General features: G+C 41.6%; 1 protein-coding gene across 1 annotated transcript in view; it reads left to right on the forward strand.

Moving 5' to 3' along the window:
• The window catches only part of ADAMTS2 (ADAM metallopeptidase with thrombospondin type 1 motif 2), a 472,420-nt gene that overhangs the window by 372,954 nt on the left and 73,513 nt on the right, over positions 1–25,953 (forward strand). The window contains exons 6-8 of the mRNA XM_036749669.1: positions 15,590–15,746; positions 24,411–24,516; positions 25,704–25,847. Of these exons, the coding sequence (XP_036605564.1) occupies positions 15,590–15,746; positions 24,411–24,516; positions 25,704–25,847 (407 nt within the window). The remainder of the gene's footprint in view (positions 1–15,589; positions 15,747–24,410; positions 24,517–25,703; positions 25,848–25,953) is intronic.

The raw sequence follows: 25,953 nt of genomic DNA on the forward strand, positions 1-25,953 counted from the left end.
AACAATCTCCATTTGCTCCCAACCATGAAACACCATCTTTTAAATACCATTGTCTTCCTAGGGATGAGAGTACCATGGCTATAAATGAGGAAATATTGTAGTCTCAGAAAAATCAAAATTGTAGGTGATCTGAAGGTTAATATAAATACATGGTAGATGTCAGTGGGCTGCTGCCTATTACCAACCAACCCTTGTATGGGACAAATGACATTAAAAACAATAATATGGAGAGCTAGAAAAGGAGAAGGGTCACCTAGATAGCTAGAGTGAACAGTAGCAGATGGGTATCCTGGCATTGCACTGCTATCCACAAAACATTAAAAGAAGCTGGAGAAGGCCTCCTGACCCTAAATGGAGCTTCAGTGGAGTATTTATGGGAAGATTGTGAAGAAGAAACACACATTTTTCACCAGGTTGCTCTCAGACTTGCTTCATCATACCCCAGAAACCTCTTCATCCTAGAAGATCACATCATCCCTGGAACTTACGCCTCAGAAATAACCTTCATTTCTTCATTTCCTCCTTCTGATTGGATGGTTCCTTCCAGAAACTCCATTTAAGGAGGGCATCCAAGTCAGTCACCTCTTCATTTTTCATCAGGCTGCACTTCTGGACTTTTCCATCATGCCCTCAACCCCGGATATTCTCCTTCTCAGCTTCCTTTTATTTATTGTCTTCCCCCATTAGAGTGTAAGCTCATTGAGGAAAAGGGCTGTCTTGCTTTTTGCTTGTATACCTTGTATTCCTGGTGCTTAGTGTAGTGCCTGACTTGTAAGTGCTTAATAAATGCTTGTTGACTGACGTACTCAGATGAGATGTCTTAGATGCTATGCTATCTGCCCTGGCGGAGGGGGTACTTACACCTATAAGACTCACAGATCCATTGAAGTATCTAAGTATAAAAGCTGCAACCTACTTCTCAGTGGCCCAAGCTCTGCTCACCGGGGTTAGACCAAAATAAGACTAATCACTTTTCCACATAACATCCCTTCAAATACTTGAGGCAATTTATCATGTCACCACTAATATTTTCCTTTAGAAAAGACCAGGGAAACCAAATTCTTTGTACTTATAATGATCAGTCTTGGCCCCAAAAAGAGACAAGAAAATTCATTTTCTTCTTGCCCTTAGGGACATGGCAGACTACGGGTAAAGGATGTTACATATCCCCATCAGACAGGGTCACTGTGCCCATTGATTTTGCTTGACTACTCTTTGTATGTTTTATTTTTTGTTATGAGGGAAGACTTTGGAGGCAAGAGTGTCGGTGAAGGCATATATCTGGAAACATGACATAAAAACAAAATAAATCAATAAACCTTAATTTAAAATACAAAAACAGCAAAAGACTAGGTCAGCCATTGTTCATCAAGGCTGAGGAAGTGTTCTGACCAGAGCCAGGGGTCTATCAGGGGAGAAGGAAGGACTGATATCTTCATTGGAAGCTTGTTTCTAAATAACTTTTGGCATTTTTTTCCTCTTCAAATAGCTAAAGAACCATAAAGTTTCTAGGGACGCTAGATGTCAGCCAATCTAATCCCCTTATTTTATTGATGTTGCCCAGAAAGTTTAAGTGACTTGTCCAACATAGTTCTATTTTAATATATTGTTTAATTCTTAATAGATCCATAATTCTTTATTGAAGTGCCCCTATGCCCTTCTTAGTAGATAGTCTTCCTTAGTTCCTTAGTTACTGGCCAATCAGCAAGGTAGTGAGCCTTTCAGAACTTGGCTAGATTAGTTATTAGCTAACAAACTCATGGTCCCTTACTGGGCGTGTACTGGGAGCCTTTGTAAGGTAGGCCAGAGATTGCATTCTGCTGGAATACCTTTCAAGAACCCAGGGTCATCTCCATGCTAGGACAAAGCCACAGAGAGAGAATTTTATATTGTGGTTTTGGTATATATGTTTTATATTATTATATCATTTCTATTTGATATATGTTATATGTTACATTTCTTTCATACTTATAAATATACAGTATTATATTTTATATGTTTATATAGGTTATGTTGTGATTATATTATATGGTTTTATATTTGTTTCATTTTTAAAGTGGGAAATATATAAGGTTAGCTCCTGTGTAAAATGAGAAACTTGGATTTAATGGTCTCTAAGGTCCCTTCCAGGGCAAAGTCTATGATCCCATGATCTAAGGACCCATTAGGATAGGCTCTTGGGTGGAGGAGCATTTAGTCATTGATACCGAAGCTCCTCAAGGTTTTTTTCCTTGTTGTTCCATTGTTTCAGTAGTGTCCGACTCCTTGTGACCCCATTTTGGGTTTTCTTGGCAGAGTAACTGGGGTGGTTTGTCATTTCCCTCTCCAGCTCATTTCACAGAAAAATGAGTGAAAACTGAAAGCATTAGTGATTGTGAATTATAATCATGATCTCTGATCATGAAACATATTCTTTCTTCTTAATAGAGAAGTTACAGGCTATGGGTAAGGTATGTGGTGAATGTTTCTGTGTCTGTTGATTTGACTTACATTTTTCATTTGCTACAAATTAGGAGGTGGGAGATAAAATAAAAAATAATTCTTTTATATTTATTTATTTTATTTTTAATTTATGAAATAAAATAAGCATTTCCATAATGTAACATCACAACATATAATAAAAAAGATAACTACACGTGAAACTGCAACTCTACTATGTACAACTTGCTATTCCTTTTAAATATATAATAAAGTTATTGTGTAAATTTCCTTTTGTTCTTACCTCCCCCCACCCTAGAGATGGCTATCATTAGATACAAATAGGTGTATGTATATGTGTATGTATATATGTGTGTGTGTATACACATATAAATATATAAACGCGCATATTTATATGTAAAATTATTCTATACATACTTCCATTTATCAATTCTTTCTCTGGAGGCAGGTAGCATCTTTGTTCATATGTCCTTTATAGTTAATTTGGATATTTATAATAGCAAAAATGACTTATTCGCTCAAAGTCATTCTTTTTTTTTTTTGGAGGGGGAAGGCAAGGCAATTGGGGTGAAGTGACTTGCCTAAGGTCACACAGCTAGTAAGTGTGGCAAGTGTCTGAGTTCAAATTTGAACTCAGGTCCTCTTGACTCCAGGGCCGGTGCTGTACTCACTGCGCCACCTAGCTGCCCCTAAAGTCATTCTTAAAACAATATTGCTGTTACTGTATGTAATGTTCTCTTGGCTCTGCTCATTTTGCTCTTCATTATTCCGTGCGAGTCTTTCCATGTTCTTCCAAGATCATTGAGCTTATCATTTCTCATAGCACAGTAGTATTCCATCACAGTCATATACTGTAACTTGTTCAGCGATTCCCCAATGGATGGGCATCCCTGCAATTTCCAGTTCTTTGCCACCACAAAGAGAGCTACTGCAAACATTTTAGAACTAATGGGTTCTTTTCCTTTTTCCCTAATCTTCTTTGGGAATAGACCTACTATTGGTAATGATTCTGGTAGAAAAACAAAATCTTTAGATAAAGCATTTATTAAAAAAAAAAGACAAAGAAAGAGTGATTTGGGTCCCAGATTCAAAGGATCATTTTCTCTGTAATTTACATAACAGTTCAGTGTTTCCTATTCTTCCATTCCTATTCTTCCTGTTCAGGGAAAAGCAGCGCTCCTAGATGTATATTATGCTGTCCTTTGTTCTTTTGTTCTGAGAAATACGTGGGATCAGCCAGTCTTTGTGAAGAAAAACAGAGATCAAGATAGCAGGAGTACATAAGGCTGAGTGCCATAAATTTAAAACAAGTATGTGATTTGAGATTCTGAGATCTTCAACTGTAGCCCCCACCATAAAAGGAATCAACATCATGATTAAGTCAAAAATTTTATGACAAGGACTCCTGCCTCAGTTTCTTTATGTTGTAGTGATTTTAGTCCTTGCCTTATTTTCCCACTAGACTGTGAAGTTCCTGACGATAGGGAATATCTTATCCATCTCTTTCTACCTCTTGGCTTTGTATAGGGCCCTCATGGTATACTTTAATAATTCAAGGTTTTGTGATTTTATCAATGAGGACTCCCTCTATGACATAGCACACAACTGTTCACCATGCCTTAGTAGATAGGCTTCATGCATTCCTGTGGCCCAAAGTTTCATTAGATGCAAGCAGACTTTCTAGTTAGGTATCTCCATACTTATCAAAGCTGAACCTCTTGTGATGTGGTCTGTCTTTGGATCCGTACTTGAAGTCTTCCTAGCTTCATGGAAACTGCTGACAAAGCTCCTGAGAACCCAGGCTAGGATGACTGGAAAAGGACATTAGTCAAGGTGCTGACTAATCCTTTGTTGAATGAGAGATACAGACACATAGACAGTCTGACTGATAAGGTTGTTCCTCTTGATCCCATGCAAGAATTGGGACAGTCAGATCAGGGGTGACAGAAACTGAGAGACCTGAATGGTCAGGGTCATGACACTAATAGGATGGCTTCTTTGGACTGGGGCAGCCTTCACTGGGCAGCCAGGTGGCACAGTGGATAGAGCATTGGTGCTGGAGTCAGGAAGATTCATTTTCCTGAGTTCAAAGCTGGCCTCAGGCACTTACTAGCTGGGGTGGGATCTGAACTGAGTCTTGGAGGATGCCAGGAGGCCAAGGTGAGGTGGGAGAGCATTCCATCCATGGGAAACAGCCAGTGAAAGGCATGATATCAGGAGACAGAGAGTGTGTTGGTAAGTAAGGTGGGACTTTTTTTGCTGTTTTCCCTTTTGGAGCACTGAAGTAATCAAGTGCCTTTGATGAGTCTGGTCTTTGTTTCTTTGATTAAATCAGGAGTCTTTGATGACCTGCTTAAGAAACAAGAAACCTAATTCACATAGGTTTGAGTTGCATGGTTGTGACACCCTTTGACCCTGAACAGGGTATGTAAGCTTAGAAGTTAGCGTTTTGTTTGGGGTTCTCACTCACCGGAAGAGTGTTGTGTGAATTGACCAGATGAGACTCTGGGTAGCCACTGGAACCCCCCGGCTTGAAAACCCAGATGTTGGTGCTTCCCTGGTAACTCTGTACTGAGATGTTGGACAGAAAGCTAGAAGTCTGTCTACTAGTCTGTTATTTGACCTGTTGATATTTTCTGTTTGTATTTGCTCTGAAGTTCAGGGTGCTGGCTTTTCCCCCCTGAACTAAGCGAATTATATATGTATGTTTGATTAAAGTGAGATTGTTAACCCCTTAAAGTTGCTTTCCTTAGAAAAGCAGATCAAAGAGCCTGTGCCGGCAGCCCTTCTGTGTGCTGGTGTTGTTGGTCTTACACAGCCACAGTAGCTGCTAGCAAGATTGTTGTTACAGAGAGTTTTGACTATCCTGGCTTCATCGTGAGCCTACCATTGGGAGCTAATCCTAGTTCTCTTTTTCTTCTGAATGAACTTCAACTGTGGAGAGCTCCCAATCACCTCTCCTTCTTGCAAGACTGATGTAATTGGGCTCCAGTAGACAAGAAGCAGGACCTGATAGGACAGGATAATAAGAATAGTAACCTAGGTGCCCTGCACTCTTTTACCCACCACAAAGAGGAGGTGGAGGAAGAGAAGGATTAGTCAGAAGGAGAAAAAAAGGTTCATTAGTATGCTTGAGTGCTGATGGACTTGCCACCCCAAGATGAGCAGTGAATTTTTGGACATTGAAGGCAGGGTATTTTCTTTGAGAAGTCCTTCTAAATAGATTATAGTTTAACACATTTTCTGTTTCTATAAAGAGATAACACATTCATCTAGATATACTGTCAAATCTCACTAGCTCAGGGAGGGAATGTCCAGCAGGAATTAGAGATTATTGAAAAGAAATTCCATTTGTAACTTGCTTATAAGCTAAGGTATAAATCACCCCTGATAAGAAAATGAGTTGTTACTAAAAAAAAATCATATGGGTTTACATTATATCAATAAAGCTTAAAACTTTACTATGACTTTTGGGACATTCTGTATAATATTTCACCACTTCAGGGATTCATAATTTCACCAACACAGATACAACTCCTCCATGATTTAGTTAGTAAGTGGTTTCACCAGTTTCTAGCTCACTCCCTCCTAAAAAAACAAACAAAAAACTCATTGTATCATCATCATTATCATAGCTCAGATTTATATAGAGTTTTAAGGTCTGCAGAGCATTTTATAAGTATTACCTGGTTTCCTCTTCACAACAACAATGTGAAGCAGGCACTACGATTACCCCTATTTTACAACTGAGAAAAGTAAATCTGACACACATCAAATGAGTCGTCCAAGGTCATAATACTTTTGTCTGAGGTTGGATTTGAACTCATGTTTTCCTGACTTCAAGTCCATGGCTCTATCCACTGTACCACCTAGCCAGCCTATTAGTGGTGAGCCTTTTCCACACTTAGCTAGGCTGTCTGCAGATGACAGACTCATTCTCCCTCACCAGGTCTGTACTCAAAGCCTTTCTAAGTCGTTGGAACTGTACAAGCTCCATCTTGCCGGCATAGACTCTAAAAAACAGTAGTTACTTCCACACCATGACAAGTTTTCACAGGAGGGCTTTATGAGAGATACTTGTAAATAAGATCTGAAAGTTTGCAAGGAAGAACAATTTCTAAGATTTTATGTCATAATTCAACAGCATCAGTATGGATTGAGTACCTGCTGTGTGCTGAGTTGAGGTGGAGTCAAAGATGCACCAGTTGTTCATGCCCCCAGGGTATCTCACAGTTTAGTGAAAAGGAGTGAGACGAGGCCACAACATAGTACCACAATACAGGGAAGTGTATTGTAGGGACCATAAAATGTATGCATAACATGTACAAAGTACAGTGGGGGATTGAGGAAGGAAAAATCACAGTCATTTTAAGGGGAATCTCAAAAAGATAAGAGCTAGGCTTTAATGAAGAGCTTCTTAACTTAGAGTCTATGAATTATTATTTTTGAAATATTGTTTTATAGGGGCAGCCAGGTGATACAATGGATAGAGCACCAGGCCTGGAGTCAGGAAGACCTGAGTTCAAATCTGGCCTCAGACACTTACCAGCTGTGTGACCCTGGGCAAGTCACTTACCCTGTTTGCCTCTAAAATGAGCTAGAGAAGAAGATGGCAACCCACTCCAGTATCTTTGCCAAGAAAAATCCCAAATGGGGTCACGAAGAGTCAGAAACAACTGAAAATAACTTAAAATATATAGATATAGATATATCAGCAGATATAGATGTATAGATATAGATATAGATATAACTACCTTTCATTATAATTGGATTAATTTCCTTTGTAATCCTACATAATTCCTGGCAACTAGGTGTCATAGGGGAAAGCGTGGTAGAGCTGCTATAAGGAAGACCTGGGTTCAAATGTAGCCTCAGACACTTACTAGCTGGGCAAGTGCCCCTGGGCAAGTCACTTAATTTCTGTCTTCTTCAGTTTTCTCGTCTATAAAATGGGGATAATGATAACATCTTCCTTTCAGGGTTGTTGTGAGGAACAAATGAGATAATATTTATATTTACAAGATGTTTTGCAAATCTTGAAGTGCTACATAAATGCTAGTGGTTGTTGTCGCTGTTTTTATTTTAAAGTGCCCTGAGAAGAGGTTCCATAGGCTTCATCAGACAGCCAGAGGAATCCATGACACAATAAAAGTGAAGAATCCTTGCACTAAATGACAGGATGTCTCTAAACAGATTTCAAAACTATAAGATTTAAAGGTTTTTGCTTTCAATCAATATATATTTTAGAACAGAATTTCTACATTTTTTCCTTATTGGAACATTTTCCTAATGTCATGAAATGACATTAGCTGTTTTTTAGGGTTCAAATGGACTGAGCTGAGATGGGGGAGGGCGGACCAGGACAGTGGAAGAAGCATTGGTCCAGAAGTCAGAGAACCTGTGTTCTATTTCCAGCTCTGCTACTTACTCCCTGTGCGATACGGGGCAAGCCAATTTTCTGAGCCTTTTTTCTCATCTGTAAGATGAGGCGGTAACTGGGTGGCACAGCGGATAGAATGCTGGGCCTGGAGTCAGGACAACCTGAGTTCAAATCCAGCCTCAGGCACTTACTAGCTGTGTGACCCTGGGCAAGTCATTTAACCCTGTTTGCATCAGTTTCCTCATCTATAAAATGAACTGGAGAAGGAAATGGCAAACCATTCCAGTATCTTTGGCAAGAAAATCCCAAAAAGGAGTCACAGAGAGTCAGACATGGCTGAACAACAACATAAAATTACAAATTATGAGTACCTTTCTTGGACTCAATCAGAAGGGGAAATGCCATTGGCTAAGGAAAAATTAGCCATTCTTCCTGCAAAGGCTTTTAAAAATTTAAATAAATAAAAATTTTAAATGAATAAATAACTAACAAAATAAATAAATATGGTTCTGAGAGCCATAAATGGAGAAAGAACCCAACTCCTGAGAGTGAATTTTTCTGAGAGAAGTAGGGTGCTGGGGAGGGGGAAATTTTTCTCTCCTCTTTCCTCCCCACCTTCACAGGCCATGGTTCCTGGCAGCAGAGCTGCTTGCCCAGTAGGATATCCCCATCCAGAAGTTGGAAAGCCAGTTCAGGAAAGTTTAAGGTACAGTTGAGGGAGCAAAGACACATACTTTTCAAACAGACATGGATACAGAGAGGTAGTGTTCAAGTGGCTTCAAAGAGTAGGACATCTGGCAGCAAAGAAAAGAGTCAGCTATGGAGTAGAGAGAGCTAGCCCTGGCATTCAAGAGTCACTTGGCAGAAAGAAACAGACCATGGGCACCTGACTGAATGACCCTACCAAGAGAGATGTTATACTTAGGGGGAAAGTTGTAAAGACCCTACTAGGACAAAAAGGATATTGGGTCCCTGCAGCACTGGTACTGGGAATTGCTTTAGCTAAATGTCTTCCCCATGTATGTGCTTCACTACCACTGTAGTTTGCGTTCACTTTTACCGTGACGATTATCTGTATTTGCAGGAGGGTTAACCTTAGATTCACAGGGGAAGGAATGTTTTATCGGTATTCTTTTACCACGCCGTTTTAGTAAATGCCTTTGCTGTGAGCTAATTGTGTCCGCTAGCTGGTTATTAAAGATAAGCGCATTGGAAAGGGCTTGTGAACCATAGCTATACTAACAGTCGTAATCGTGGTGGTAGTAGTAGTAGTAGTAGCAGCAGTGACACATAGGGTACCTTGAACCTGAGTGTAGGAGCTCAGGGGACCCAACCCCAGAATGTGAGTGAAAATTGAAGAAGTAGCCCAAAGATAGATCCCGAAAGGCAAAGTGAGTTGCCTATGATGCCTAAGTTTCCGAGATGGAATTTGATCCCAGGTATTATTGACTCTGAGTCTACCAAGCAATGCTATCTAGACTCAAAACAGAGGAATTCATCTGGTTAAAGTTAAATACTAATTAAATGGGCAGAAAATTGTATGAGTTTGAAAGTCTGTGATCAAGAAGTTGTATGAAATATCTGGGATTTGCTTCACCTGAGGGATACCATATTTCATCCCCCTCTTCCTATTTATACACCTGATAAGAAAAACTGCTTTCCTTGAGAGGTGGTGTTAGATAACAGAACTTCTGCTGCGTGCTGTGGCATGAGAAATTTGCCAGCTGGTTGTCGGCAGAGGCTGTCTGCCCCTTTCTTCCCCTCCCCTATCAGGGATCTGTGTGGGTGTTTCTGTTCTACAGCCCCATGAGCACATGACAGATTGTTCACATTCAGCAGCATATCCAAACCACTACGGAGCCAAACATGAGACCCATATGCTATTCAAATGGCTGATGGGGGAAATAGATGTTTTCTTCACTGCCAGACCCCATTGGGCCCCATCTGAAAGTTCCACTAGCTTTTTTTCTCTATTGTCTGGCAAAGCTTTGTGCTCCAGTCCTGGAGAATGTGATTGCTGACCCCCTTCATACAAAGGAAGCTGTTGAGTCATAGGTCATGTCAGGCAGTTGATGATTCCTAGGAAAGGAACTTTCATTGCCCAAGACTTAGCTTTGGGATTCCCAACTTACTTTCTGTTTACTAGAGGCTTCATCCACCATCCACACCCAAAGGCATCTCTGATCTAAAACAGATTGCCTGGCAGAAATTGGTCCTTGACTGCTGTCCCCATCAGTTCCATTCTCACTCTGCTTCTCACCCTTTACTTTGAGAATATCTTACACTTTCCCACCTCAGTGACTCCGATCATGCTCTTTCTTTTGTTGGGAATTCCTTTCTTCCTACTCTTCAAAGCCCAACTTGACCTCTGTTATCTCCTGGAAGCTTTTCCTGATTCTCCTTTTTCTGAACTTCTACAATTCTCTTCTTATACATTTCTTTTTGGCCCTTACTTCTTTCCATCTCTTACTATAGCCATGTGGATTCTCTCCACTAAATGAGGCTCTCCCTCAGGACTGGGACTTGCCCATTCCCAAAATAGGGAGACCCCAGCCTGGCATTTAAAGCCCAAGATGAGATAGTACTTCGCTACATTTCCAGTTGTTTCATACTACTACCTTTCCCCAAGGACACGTAGGTGGTGTAATGGATAGAGTGCTGGGACTGGAGTCTGGTAGGCTCATCTTCCTGAGTTCAAATCTGGCCTCAGACACTTACTAGCTGTGTGACCCTAGGCAAGTCACTTAACCCTGTTTGCCTCAGTTTCCCCATTTGTAAAAGGATAAGGAAATGTCAAACCATTTCAGTATCTCTACCATGAAAACCTCAAATGGGGTCACCAAGAGTCCAACATATCTGAAACAATTAGGTAACAACACTACCCTTCCCAAACTCTATTCTAGTCTAAGTGGCCTGAGATCTATTCACCATGCATGCCATTTCCTATTCTGCCTTCATACCTTTGTTTAGGTGGTTGCTGCAGGAGGAATGTCCTCATTTCTCAGCTCTACCTCTTAGAATCCCTTGCTTGTTTCAAAGCTCAGCTCATGCTCTACCTCCTACCTAGGATCCCCCGGTTGTTGGCGTTCTCTCCTATTGAAGGAGTTTGATACGGCGTTGTCCAAACACGTCTCTGCTCATCTCTCTGTGTAGGTTGAATGCCCTGAGTACAATAGAATGTAAACTTTGTCTCCTGGAGGCTTCCTGTGGTTCCCTCACATAGCCGTCACTCAATAAAAATATACCGAATTGAATTGCGTCATTCAGCATATCTTTCTCTCCCGCTCTCCTGTGGTATTTGGTACAGGGTTCTTGCCTATAGCGATGCGGGGAATTGAAATAACATTGAATTTGGAGTCAGGCACCTGGGTTCAAATTCTGGCTCTCGGCACTACCTTCTCTCAGCCTTAGCTACCTCATCTGCAAAACAGCGATAATAGGATTTCCATCCATAAAGGATCCCTTACATCTAATCCAGCTCCTTAATTTTACATATGTAGAAGTGGAGACCCAGAGAGGACCTTCCCTGAGGTCATATGCAATAAAGGACAGAGAGAGGGTTTAAATCCAAGACCTTTGATTCCAAATCCAAATGCATCATCCTGCCCCACATGATAATTAATACCTCACATGGTTATTGTGAGGGTCAAATAGGACAATAGGCTATCCTATATAGCTTAAAACTGCACTAAGACTTTGGGGACAGCTTGTATTTGTAAGTGCCTTGTATAAACTGTAATTCTCTGTAGAAATGCTAGGTGTTATTATTGTTAGCAGGCTTTGGTAAGTGTTCCTTGATCTTAAACAAATTCCTGTCCAATGCAGGGCTCTGGGGAGGGACAGATTTCATTTTGAAGGCATTTTAATAGAACCAAGGGAAAGACAGAATGATAAGGTTCTTTAGTGTCATAGGCTTTAGGACTGGAGGGAACTTAGGGGGTCATCTAGTCCAACTTGTCCATTTTCCAGAGGAAGAAACTGAGATCCTTTGAGGTCACAGGATCCAAGAGCTAGAGCTATAATTGACACGAGAGGCCATCGAGTGCAGCCCTCTCATTTTATATATGAGGAAACTGAAGCCCAGGGAGATTAAATGTCCTGTCCAAGGTTACACAAGCAATCAACGTCAGGGGTGGGATTTGAACCCAGATCCTCTCACTCCAGAGACAATGCTGCCTCCTCATGTAGTTTATTGTCAGCTTTGTATATTTGATCATTTCTGATGAAGTGAATTGAAGAATTCCTTCTTAACCAGCTCATTTATTTATCAGTTCATGTATTATTCATTCATGAATGCTTGGGTTTAAATATAGTTCAGAAAGTATAAATAGTGATATTTTGTATTTATAACCTGGAACCAATCTGAATTCTGTCAGAAAACTTGTCTCACTCAGATTCCCCAAGTCCCCAAGTAGTTCTGTTGCAGACTCCTGACCACATATTCTACCGGGGCAGCATTGCCAGGAAGACTGAGATACTCTTCAGAACCAGACTATATTGAGAATTGCCGTCTGACCTCCTTAAAATACAAAGTGATTCAATGAGTGTCCCAAGCAGGGCCTCTGCCAAGCCCTCTAAGATGGGGATTTCAGAACAGAGTGGCCAGACATAATAGATGTTCTCTGGGGGGAGAAAAGGGATAGGAGGAAGGGATCACTGTGGACTAGGCTGACCATGGGACTTGGTCTGGGCAGAGAAAGAGGGATCGGATTCACATCAATGGCAAAGAGTAGCAATAGGTCATTGAAAGTGGAGACAATAAAATGCAGAGATAATAATGTGTTATTATTCTTTACTCCACCCCTATTTTTCAACTCTAACTCTGAGAACACTAGTCAAATGCATTATTAGTTTTTACTTCACTGCTTTGCTTTGTTATAAGAGGCCTCTCATGAAGTGAGAGTGATCTATAAATGTATATAAGGTGAAAACAAAACATCGATAAAATTTAAAGTGAAAAATGAGAGATGGGAATGTACAGACCATATTTGGAAGACAGCAAGGAAGCCATTTCATGTATAAGAGTATTAGGTAAGTTAGAATCAAATTATGGCAGACCCTAAATTACAAGCCAAAGAATTTGTATTTTTTTTCCTAAAAGCAATAGGGAGCAATGATGATTTTTGTACAGAGAAATAAAATAAAGTTGTGTGACAAAAGGTTTGTTGTTGTTCAGTGGTGTCTGATTCTTCAGGACCTCATCTGGATTTTTTTTTTTTTTGGCAAGACACTGTAATGGTTTTCCATTTCCTTCTCTGACTCATTTTACAGACGAGGAAACCGAAGCGAAGTTAAGTGACTTGCCCAAGGTCTCACAGCTAGTGAGGCCAGAGGAGTCTTCCTCACTCCAGGCCTAGCACTCTATCTACTGCTCCACCTAGATGCTTTGAGACAAAAGGATATTATGGTGGAATGAGAGGTGGATTGGAGGGGTGGAGTCTGGAGTCGGGGAGACCAATTAAGAGGTGACTTCTGTAGCAATCTAGGTTTCAGATGCTGAGATTCTGTACTACCCACATTAGCAATGGGAGCTGTGGGCGGGGGGAGGGGTGAGTAGAAGAAATATTTCAAAGACAGAGTGAACACTGTGTGATACTGTTAAATTTTCAACATTCTGAATTTGAGATGCTTGTCTTAGAGCAAACTGGTTTGAGAAAGAAGTCTAGACTCAAGTTGATAGGTTTAGGAAGAGGTGGGAAATTTATCACACCCTTTCCAACAGCCACTCGTGGGGGTCAACTCTCTGCTTTACATACTCAGTATGAACCTTGATTGGGGGAAGGATGGAGGATATGGCGGCTAAAGAAAGTATGCCTAGTACAGGAATGGAGAAGCTTGAAGCCCTGGGAGAAGCCTGAAAGGGGGAGAAGGAAAGTGACAGGGGAGGCATTTTCCTCATATGTAAAATGAAGACATTAGACTAGTTCTAAGGTCCTTTCCATCTCTGACATTCTAAGGTCTTGTCTATCTCTGATTCTCTGTGTTGTCTGTTGCTATATACTCAATGGCCGGAAAGGGGGGCTAGGATGTTTTAGAATTCAAAACAAAGCACAGCAGCGTTATAAGAAATGATGAGATGGTTGCTTGTAGAAAAATGTGAGAAGACTTGCGCAAAATGATGAAGAGTGAAATGAACAGAACCAAGAGACCACTGTATACAGTCACAGCAGTGTTGTTTTAAAAACAACTTTGAGTGACTCAGTCATTTAACATTAAGCATTATATAACCATTTTAACCATCATAAACATATGAAGACACTATCTGCATCCAGAGGAAAGACTGATAAATAGAAGTATCTATAGAATGATTTCACATATATATACATATTTGTGGCCAATGGTAGCCATCTTAGGGCTGGTGGGGGGTGGGGAGGGAAGAAAAAAAGGAAAAAAAGCTACATGATAACTTTATCATGCATTTGAAGGGAATAACAAGTTATACATAATAGATTTGCAATTTCATGTGCAATCTTTTTATTGTATTATGTTATGGAAATGCTTGTGTTATTTCATAAATTAAAAATAAAGAGTTCAAAGCAAATAGTGTCAGAGTTGCAAGAACCTTAGAACACAGGACGTAACACTTCTCCATCTTCTGTGTTCCATAGTCTAGATCTCTTCCAGCTATTCCATTAAGTTCTATATTCTAGAGTCCTTTTACAATTCTGCTGTTCTTTTCTATGTTCTGAGGAGGCTTTCAGCTCTGACATTCTGTGGTCTGAGAACCCTTCCATCCTTGGACTTCTGTGTTCTGAGGCATATGGTTCTTGGACTTTACCTCATTCACAGTTTTGCCTTCGGCCCAGTGCTATTTTTTAAGGGGATTTTGGTCTGAGTGATGATTTCACTGGTACCTACTAACTTCTTTATCAGCCTTGTTTCATTATCAAATATTCTAAAGCAGGAGTTCTTAATCTAGGGGCTCTGAACCTTTTTGAAAGAAAATATTTTGCCAACTGTATTTCAGTATAATTGTGTTGTTCTGTTGGGTTTGTTTGGTTGGTTTTGGGGTTTTTTTGGCAATCCTATGTTTTTATCTTATGTGTTAAAAAATGCTATTCTGAGAAAGGTTCCATAGGCTTCATCAGACTGCCAAAGGAGTCCATGAGACAAAAAAAGTTAAGAATCCCCTTCATAGAAGAAGTTCTTGTTGGCATTGTATCCCACAAATATAAGATGAATGAGCAATGTTTTGCTCCTGCTCAAAAAAGCAAAAACCGTCCCTGTGTGTAGAAATGGGAATGTGAGTCGCTCCTATGTGTAGTAGCTAGCATATTGTACAGATTCACGGCTGGCTGTAGAGCACACAAAAGAGTTTCAGTGGTCATTGGGCACCCAAGGGAACAGAGATGGTCAGAGACGACTGTAGCAGAGCATTGCTAGGCATAGATATTGATTACACAGAGAGAAGATAAAACATGAATACATAAATAAATAAATGAAATAATAATAATGACAATAAAATAAAAATAAACAAATAAATATAAATAAATAAAATATGTGGCAGAAATGTCCTAGAGGCAGGGCTAAGTATAGATCACATAGAAATCGGTACTTGTCACTGTCTGGGACAAATTTGTCCCTAACTCATGGGGCTGGGGCACGGAGGTGTAGGCCGTAGAAGTGGCGCATAATAATATTACTATTGCACTCTCTCCTCTCCCCCTCTCCCTCCCCCTCTTCTCCCTCTTCTCCTCTCCCTCTCCACTTTCTCTCCTCTCCTTTTTTCTCATCTCTTCTTCCCTCTTCTCCTCTCTCCACTCTTTTTAGTCCATGAGCCTCATAGAGATCGGGAATCCTTCCCAGAGCTTGGAGAACGTGTGTCACTGGGCTTTTCTCCAACGGAAATCAGATACAAGCCAGGCGGAGTCTCACGACCATGCCATCTTTCTCACCAGACAGGACTTTGGCCCATCAGGGATGCAAGGTGAGTTCTCCTGCCTTTTGTTCCTGGACTGCCTGGGTAGATTGGAGTGGGGGTGGGATGGGGAAATGCCTCTGCTGCTTCCTGAATGGTTTCATCTCCTCCGCCGGGACTAGGGCAGGGATATGCCAAGGGAACACTACCCAGTCACATAGCTTAATCCCTAAAATAGAATTGTAGGACCCTGATTTTTGCACCACTCTAGACACAGACTACTTGGACATCCATCCCAGGACTTAGGACAGTGCTTTGTATATGATAAATCCTCTTTCATTCACTTATCATTCTCAGAGAAACCTATAGCTGTGCCCTTCTTAAGCTCTGCCCTTCTGACCACACTAGCTGGCAAACTGGCATCCTGTCAGCCCTCACAGTTTCATTGTTCTTTCATTCCATTGTTTTTTCATTTCAAAGTTTTCACATTGCCATCATGGATGTCCTCAATCCTTGAACATCTATCTTAATTCTCTATCCATTGCCCAATGTAAAGATGAGCCTCCTCTAAAGGATAAGTAATTTTAAGAGAAAGTAAATTAAGCTAACAATATAGACAAGGGTCCAAGAAAGCTGAGTGTTCATCTTGTCTTTTGCTAGCCGAATTGGCTGAAACTCAGCTTTACAATCCAAGACTCAGTGTTGGCTTTAGCCCCTCTAGACTTCAGCTCTGAGCACCATGGGGAGACCCACTGCATGAGGCCTCACCTTCAGTACTATGGCAAGAACTCACATTTCCTTACTATTTAGACCCTGGCACTGCCCACTTTTGGGTTTCTTTAACTCATTGATTCAGTTGTGAAAAGTCCCATGACCATGGCCAGTCAGGAAGGGACACCTTTTCTTTTCTCCAGTTCTGTTCCCTACCCTTCCTCAAATGATCATTTCATCAGTAATGATATGATTGGACACTACCCCCACCAGAGAGGTTTCACAAAAACATTGCCACCTTGCATAGATGCCCATAGCTAATCTTTCCTATGTTCACAAAGAAAATTTCCTTATAATTGATTTTTTTCTTATAAATCTATATCCCTCCTCCAATTCCCCAAATCCTCTACTGGTAGCCAATCTTGTAGTGATGAGCACTTCTTGGGTGACACATGCACAGTCCATTGTCAACTGTTATTCACAGGTTTTTTGGCTTGGTGTAGGACCTGACAGAGTCATCACCAGAGTGACTCCCATAGCATGATGTGAACTCAGAGTAAAACTGCAGTGACGGAAAATTTGGCGATAAGGCATCTAGTATGTTGGGTGCAATCTCAGAAGCTTGAGGTCCTCAGGGGCCCCAGAGGCCATCTAGTCCAATTGAAACCTGAAAAAGAATCCCCTCTCTCTATAACATAACTGGCAAGTGGTCATCCAGGCTTTACCTGAAGACCTCTGGTGAAGGAGAACCCATTACCCTCCAACTCATTTCTCTTTGGGATAACTCTAATCATTAGGATTTACTTTTTAAAAAATGTATATGGGATTTTTACATTACATTTTTAGATGACCGCTCCTTCATAAAAGACTTCTTGTAACAAAGTAAAAGAATTAGCGTAAAACTAATAATACAGTGCAAGTCACATAACCCTGTTTGCCTCAGTTTCCTTATCTGTAAAATGAGCTGAAGAAGGAAATGGCAAACCACTCCAGTATCTTTGCCAAGAAAACCCCAAATGGGGTCACAAAGAGTTGGACACAACTGAAATGACAGAGCAGCAATGACAAAAATAATACAATGACCTCATCTGTAGCACCCCCCCCCCCACTTCTCTATTCAAAAAAAGAATAGAAATCTGTCTTCTCTCCCTCTTAACAACAACCCTACATCTACATCACTGGCACCTTCTTCCCCCTCTTCCTCTCATTTTTGCCATCTGTGGCCAAACATGAAAAGTCTAACCTATCTCCCATATGACAAACCTTCAAATCCTTGAAGACAACCAGCTCTCTTGTCTCCTCTGAGTTTTCTATAGAAGATTTTTAGAAAGATATGCATAAGAGCTATATGAGATGAAAAGGTGTGAATTGTCCTAGTGGACCCCTGACCACAATGAGGAACTCATGAATCTACTCCAGAACCTCTTTTTGTTAACATCAGATCCAAATAATGTTGACCCTTGGTGACAGGGTTGATGAGTGCTATTGACTTTTCTGCACACCCCCGCCCCAATCCAGTACTTTTCTTGGTGATCAGGCAATGGACTAGTTACACGTCGGCATAGTGGAAAGAGCTCTGAACATGTCAGAAAAACCTGCCTTTGCCGCTTAGTAACTGTGTGACCTTAGCTGAGTCATTTAACCTCTGTGAGCCTCGGTTTCTTCATCTGTAAGATGGGGATAACGATACCAAGTAATACTTGCCTCACAGGTTGTTATGAGATGATGCTGTTGTCCATTACTAAAATGGATGTAAAATGCTTTGCTAAACTTCAGGTGGTGGTAGTGGTTGAGTCATGTCAGTCATGTGCCCATTTGGGGTTTTCTTGGCAAAGACACTAGAGTGGTGTGCCATTTCTTTCTCCTGCTTATTTTTACAGATGAGGAAACTGAGGTAAACAGGGTTCAGTGACTTGGCCAGGGTCACACAACTAGGAAATGTCTGAGGCTGGATTTGAACTCAGGAAGGGCTGTTCCCAAAACTTAAGGAGCTATGTAAAATTCATCCATGAGCATCATCTTTGTCATGATAATTTAAAGTCATTCTTTGACCCCGTTTGTGACAACCTCCATTGCCATACGTGTTAGCCAATAAGACCATGTAGTATAGTAGACCACAGTAGATTCATTTCCCCAAACTCCGTGCTCCTTGTCCTTTTTCTGTTTCACCCCTTCCAAAAAGGCATCTTGGTGCTGTGAATCAGGAGCCAACGCTGAATAGTTAGCTTGTTTCTTGTCCTCTCTTCTATAAGCTGTCTCATTTAAAATGGTAAGACCTTAAGCAGGGAGCGTGGGCAATTCTGGGCACATAGTACATGGCCATCATTCCAGGAATGATCACGCTTAATTGCCCTAGTCCCAGGGACCCACCGGGGACAGCTTGAGACTGACCATGCCCATCACTTCTGGCCATGAATGGAGATGTTCGTCACTTGGCCACTAATGGTTCATTTAGACATTAATTGCTCGGCTGCTCTGTGATTGTGTCCAGCAATCTCAGTTATCATTCACAAATTAGCAAAGCCAACATCGGGCAGAACTATGAAAGATGCGAGATCTGAGAGGGTAGAGATCTGAACAAATCAAGAAGGGGCCTGCAATGCCAATTTTCAAAGATTTGTCAGTAAAAAAAAAACTGTCAACTAAGAAGAGTCACCAAGTCCAGCACATGGATCTTAGCTGGAAAAAGCCCTTACATCCGTGCAATCTAGTGCAACATCTTCATTCTACAGCTGAGGACACTGAGGACCAGAGAGATCTACTTTGTCCAAGTTACACAGGTTATAAAAAGCAGAGCCAAGATTCAAACTTAGATTCCAGGTGGCCTAGTAGATAGAAAGCTTGGCCTGGAGTCAGGAAGACCTGAGTTCAAATCTTACTTCAGTCACGTATTTATTATCTGTGTGATCCTGGGCAAGTCACTTAACCTCTGCTTGCCTCTATAAAGTGGTGATAATAATAGCACCTATCCCTCAGGGTTGTTGTCAGGATCAAGTAAGATAACAATTGTAAAACCCATAGCACATAGTATTTAAGTCGCTCTTCATGACCCTGTCTGGGGTTTTCTTGACAAAGATACTGGACCAGTTTGCCATTTCCTTCTCTAGCTCATTTATATAGATGAAGAAACTGAGGCAAACAGAATGAAGTAACTTGTCCAAGGTAAGTCTTGAGGCTGGATTGAAACTCAAGAAGACGAGTCTTCTCAACTCCAGGCCTGGCAGGGAGAAGAAAAAAGTAATCTTACTGACTAGAGAAAAATAATGTTAAAATATATGCAAGAGGGGCAACTAGGTGACGCAGTGAATAGAACACTGGCCCTGGAATCAGGAGGACCTGAGTTCAAGTCCAGCCTCAGATACTTGACACTAGCTGTGTGACCTTGGGCAAGTCACTTAACCCCAATTGCCTTGCCTACCTCCCTCCAAAAAATAAAATGAAATAAAATGAAATATATGCAAGGCTAGATGGCTTTAATCTGCTCATGTGTTTTTGGAGGGGGGAGGCGGGGCTATTGGGGTTGCCTAGGACATAGTAAGTATTATATAAATGTTATTTGATCATTATTATTATTAATTATTATCATCCTCTCACACTCTAAAACCAATATTCTCTCCCTTATACTGTATATGTATATGTATGTGCATGTGAGCGTGCGCGCACACACACACACACACACACACACCACACACACACCCTCATCCCTACCAACCAATCAACAAGCATTTTAAGCTAAGTTATTACAGTATATGGGGCAGCTAGGTGGCACAGCGCATAGAGCACCAGGCCTGGAGTCAGGAAGGACTCATCTTCCTGAGTTCCTGAGTTCAAATCTGGCCTCAGACACTTACTAGCTATGTGACCCTGGGCAAGTCACTTAACACTGTTTGCTTCAGTTTCTGCATCTGTCAAATGAGTTGGAGAAGGAACTGACAAACCAGTTCAGTATCTTTGCCAAGAAAACCCCCAAATGACATCATGGAGAGTCAGACACAACTGAAAAACGGTAACTCTGACATGGGACCGGCCCTGTGCTAAGTGATGGGGATACAAAGGAGGAAACATTAGAATGTCAGCTTCTGGCCAACAAAGAGCCTGCTGACTACATTCTCATGGGGGAGAAAACATGTACATAAATAGATATGTGCAAGATAGTTGTAGAGTGAAAACAGGATGATCCTCATTCCATAGTGAACATCGAGCAAATACATTCTTTAGTGTCTTTATATTAACCCACTGATTTTATGGAGATGAAGGAGAGATGGCAATGCTTTGTCTCTCTTCCAAGTCGAGACTTCTCCCTTCATGCTAGAAGATAAATGAAATTTTCAGGACTGAGTCTGCCTCTCCGAAAGGGCAAGAAGGAAACGTGGTGCCTCATGAACACCCTAGAGCCAAGCCTCCCCTCGTCTTTTGAGGCAGCAGATCACACAGAAGGTATATGACTTGAGAGATCTACGTCTTCTCCCCACGATGTTTGTCCCACATACGGCTCAGGATGGTGTCATGTCTGTAATTGGCAAGCTGACCTCTCCCCAAGGTACCATAAGGGCCACTTATCCTGAATTGGCTGAGCTCAGTGGGGCCACACCCCCCAGCAAATACTGCCATGGACCAAATAAGGGAAGGACTTGGGAGCCCCGACCACAGGTCTGCTTCATGATTGCTTTTATTACTTACTATTAGTAACAACAATGATACATTTATAGAATGCTTGCAGTTTTGCAAAGCACTTTTCCATTCAACAATAGCGTAAGGTACAAAACACTATCCCCATTTTGCAAATAAAGACATTGAGGCACAGAGAGGCTGAGCATCTTGTCCGAAGGCACACAATTAATGTGTCAGAGCTGGAATTCAAACCCAGGTCTTCTGATTCCAAGTTAGGGACTCACTTCACTATACCACACAGATCCCTGGCAGTTCACTGTACTTCTCTATGTGCCCTGTTTTTCTCATATTTGGAATAGGGGTACAGAATGTGCAGAGAAGTTCATGAATGCACTGACTTAGGTCCCTGTGGGAAAAGCAGATTTGTGGTGCTTCATAGTTTATATTAAGCACAAAAAGCTTGCATGTGAGCGTTTGCCCACAGGAGACCTATGGTTTCACCCCACCTAATGCCTTCCTCTGTGGACTCTTGTGAGGATTCCATGCTTACCTCAGTACTTTAAGGACCCATGACTCCATCATGGTGGACTCCAGATCCCAGTCCCCTTCACTCCTGCAGTAGGTATAAAGTGGCCCTGGCCTGGCCTAGTGGCCAGTCTCCTGATCATAAACTTCTCAGGCCTCAGGTGGGCCACAGGCTACAGACACAGTTCATCACCAGGTCTGTACTCAAAGTCTTTCTAATATGGGCTTTGAGAGTTTGCTCTGTCCTGGCAGAGCATTTGAGAATCCAGAGTCACCTCCGCTCTACAGGGGACATCAGAAAAGGATGGAAGCCCTACCCCGGGAGTCAATGCCCCAAGGAAATAATTTGAAAGGAAAAGAATAAAGTTTGTGTTACAATGATGTTCCTAACAGTGCTGTCTGATCCTGAAAAAAAAACCTAAAAATACTCCAGATGCTCCTGCACTAAAAGACTTGTCAAACAAATACTGGAATATTAGTACAATGGTGCCTGTTGAGCTGTGAAAAATAAGAAAGGTGTGAACTGTGACAGTGCGTGGAAATGTCTACAGGAAAAAAAATATTCTGCAGAAGATATGGAGCCCAAGAGAGTTTATAATAATTATGAAATAATACCAGTAACTCACATTTCAGGCAGACTTTTGAAAGTAACATTCCACAGTAGACTACTTCTTTGCCAATACAGAACTGACTGAAATAGATCTAGAGAGTGCAAGCTTCTACTGTGCTTATTATGGGATAGCTTTACAATAGCATTAGACTCATGGGAGAAAAGCACCATCCCAAAGGTCTTCTTCCAACAAAATGCCTCCTCTGCGTATGTAAAAAAGTATACAAGATTCCTTGAAAGATATTACAAAGATTATCTTGTTCAACAATCCTCTGATTGTTAAAATTAGGAGAGCTTTAAAGCAAGGAGATGCATATGTGCCAAAGGTTTTTGCCACTGAATGGATCAAGAGTGGATTCTAACTCATAGAGTGATTCCCTGTACTTGAGAAGACTCTCCAGAAGCTCCAGTTTGAAGGTGACTGATTGCATAGAGCCCAGGAGGATGAGTCTGCTAGGAGAGATCTAGAGGCCTAATCATCCACATAAGAAAAATCAGTGAAGAATGCTTATCTTCTAGAGTGTAATAGACAGTTATATGGACAACCTCCAGAGTTTATCTATCTGGATAGAACTTTTGGACAGATGCTACAAATGGAAAATATGTTCGATCTAGAATTGAGCTGGAGGAAGAGAGCAGACTGAAATTGCCTTTGGAAAAACTTAAAGTTCTTTCAATGACCCAAAGGTTTTCACTAAAATAAAAGCCCATCCATTTGATACTGATATTCCACCAGATTATATGGTAGCAAGTTATGGAATATGGCAGTCTCTGAAAAACTGAAGATGAGAATCACCCACAAGGCAATGGAAAGGTACATGGTGGCTACAAATTGGGAGCAATGCATCACAAATAAGGAATTAGGAAAGAGAAACAGAGCACAAAGGATATCATCAAAGAAATTTGGGGAAGAAAAGAGGATGGGCTAGTCATGAGACTGAGAGAACCAACAAGGTCCTCCACCGGTATCCTCATGGTGTGAAGAGAAAGTGAGGATGGCCCGTGTTGGGTGGAAGGGTTTGGTGGTAAGTCACTAACTCACCTCCTTTTTATGGCCCAGCCCTCCCCAAAGCCACGCTCAGGGCCTGTGGCTTTCAGTCCTTTCCTGGGTAGAGACCCAGTGAAGAGTAGGGTCAGGGTTTGCTCTTCTGGATTACTTGTCTCCTCCTTCTTTCCCACCTCATCGTTCTGTTGTGAGGTTCTCTTTTGTCAGTACTCCATCACTCCGTTGCCATTATTATCCATTTCTGACCAGTATAATGGGTCTATATGGTCAAGGTCCTGCCTAGCCCTGGGCCTTCTTATCACTGTCCTTAGTCTGATGTTGGATCTCCATGTTCCTGTCCTATTTGTCCTTCTTTTCAAGAAATAGTGTCACAGCTTTGTCAGCACAAAATAGCCAGGGCCAACCTGCCTCTTGACTGTTGGAAACTTTGGGCTCCTTTTAGACAGATTCAGAATGCCTCTAGCCCACTGAAGACTTAATGTTCCTTCACATACTTCCTGAATACCTCCTCATTCCCCACACACACCAAAGATTTCCTCTGGCAGCTATGGGACCCTTTTTTCTTCTGCCTAACCAAAAATTAACTCCTGCATCAGTCATTATGATGTAGTCTTATTTAACTCTTCCCTCTGCCAGTTCCTACATATTGTGCTTCCTATTCAGTTGTTTTCAGGCATGGAAAAATGCTTTTCCATCCCATTTGTCTGTCTACTCTCCATTCTTTCCCTCAGTGGTTGGATCAGAACATGAAAACTACCCCAGGCTTGTATAAATCTTGAGAAAGTCCTAGAAATATTAGTGCCAAGAGGGTAAAGTCACCTTTGGTATGTGAGGAGGGCACTCCTTTCCCTAAGCTAAGATTCATGTCCATAATATAAGTCTATTTTATGGATGAAGAAATCGACACTTTCCTGTCCCATGCTGGGCACAATGGCACAGCCTGTAATACGTACACATACCTAATAATAAAGATCAGGAGAGAATCAGAATACACAAGTAATTTAGCACCCATGAGCTCCTCTGCATTTCTAGAGCATGTGGCCGCAGCTATGTCTCTTGTCAAGGTCCTCAGGCAATAAGAGCCCTCAACACAGCTTGAAACTCTAGGTAGGCCCACCAAGATATTGGCACTTGAACAGCAGGTCCTGTCCCAAGCCTAGAAACTTAGACTTGGCATATTCACTCTGGGAGCTCAGCCTCACTGAGCTCGGCACCTGCCCTGGGTCCCCTGGGAACCGAAATGGCTTTTGCTCCTTGCCCTCCCTCCCAGGCTATGCCCCGGTCACTGGAATGTGCCATCCCGTCCGCAGCTGTACCCTGAACCATGAAGATGGATTTTCCTCTGCCTTCGTGGTAGCCCATGAGACTGGCCATGTGTAAGTAGAGATCAGAACTACTTTTCCTTTTTCGTTTGGGAGAACACGAACCTAAAGAGTCATTTGGGGGATGGGAGGATCTAAGGAATCTTTTTGGGAAATGAGGTGTCAAAGGCTGAGGTGTCAAACACAGGGTCTTCATGACATTGCTTTATGACATCTACTTACCTACTTACTACTGAGGTCCTCTGGAAAGTTTATGGATAAATCAATTCCAGAGGCTAAAATTCCCTATGGTGATGGTTGGAGAAGAAGGTAGTTGGGGACCAAAGCCGAAGAAGTAATCCCTTCAGGAAAGGGTTCTTGGATACTGTGAGAATGTTCATGGTACTAAGAACGTATGCAATCATCCTCTACATTTAAGGTCAATTAGGAGGACAAGCAAATGAGTTCAAAACATTCTTTCCCTCCCTTTTCTGAAAAAAACCAACCCATCAGCATTGCCCCTATATCTTGGAGGGGAGGGGAACCACAGGCTCTGTTGAGGTCTCTGATAAACTCCGACTGATTGACCACACAATCCTGGAAACTATAACCAAGTAATCCTAATTATTTGGAGTAGCAACACTAATGAAGCCAAGAATTCAGTAGAAGTTGAGAGAACTTTGTTAGACAGTGAGTTTCCTGAGAGCACCATTTTCTGTTTTTCTCTGTATCTTCCCCCTCCCAAGCTCATGCCCAAAATAGGGTCTTGCATATAATAGGAACTTGATAAATGTTTAAGATAAATGTTTCACTATTGAAATAGCAAAGTGGTAAAGTAATATCTACTTGGAAATCAGATAATCACAAACCATTATAGAGAGAAGAGACTTTGGAGACCATCTAGTCCAATTTCTTCATTTTATAAGTTAAAAACTGGGCATCCAGAGAAGTATATGATCATAAGGCTGGAAAAGCTCTTAGAGATTATGTGATCCAGTTCCCTCATTTTTACAGATGAAGAAACTGAGTTTCAGAGGGGGGCCCTGACTTGCCAGAGGTCTTGCTGGTAGTAGATAGCATGACCAGGATGCACACTCTTCTGACCCCAAGTCCAGTGCTCTTTCTACCACATCATGCTTCTCCCTTTTTCAAGCAGCAGTCCACTAAAGATGTTAATCTCTTGTCCTGTGATTCCTCTTTATGAATAGTAAAAATTGCTTGGTGCCCATGCTGGGTCTCTCCTCTTCCTACCTTTGTTCCAGCTTAGGGATGGAGCATGATGGCCAGGGCAACAGATGTGGTGATGAGGTGAGAATGGGCAGCATCATGGCTCCTCTGGTCCAGGCTGCCTTCCACCGTTTCCACTGGTCCCGATGCAGCCAACAGGAGCTGAATCGCTACCTCCAGTGAGTTATTATAAATAATGACCCCTTTGTCTTCTTAGCTGCTGCCCCTAAAAACTCCTGCACACTAGGAACCATAGTTATTTACGGAGGGTGGGAGTGATCAGGG

This window comes from Trichosurus vulpecula, chromosome 3, assembly GCF_011100635.1.
Source record: "Trichosurus vulpecula isolate mTriVul1 chromosome 3, mTriVul1.pri, whole genome shotgun sequence".
Classification (NCBI taxonomy): domain Eukaryota; kingdom Metazoa; phylum Chordata; class Mammalia; order Diprotodontia; family Phalangeridae; genus Trichosurus; species Trichosurus vulpecula.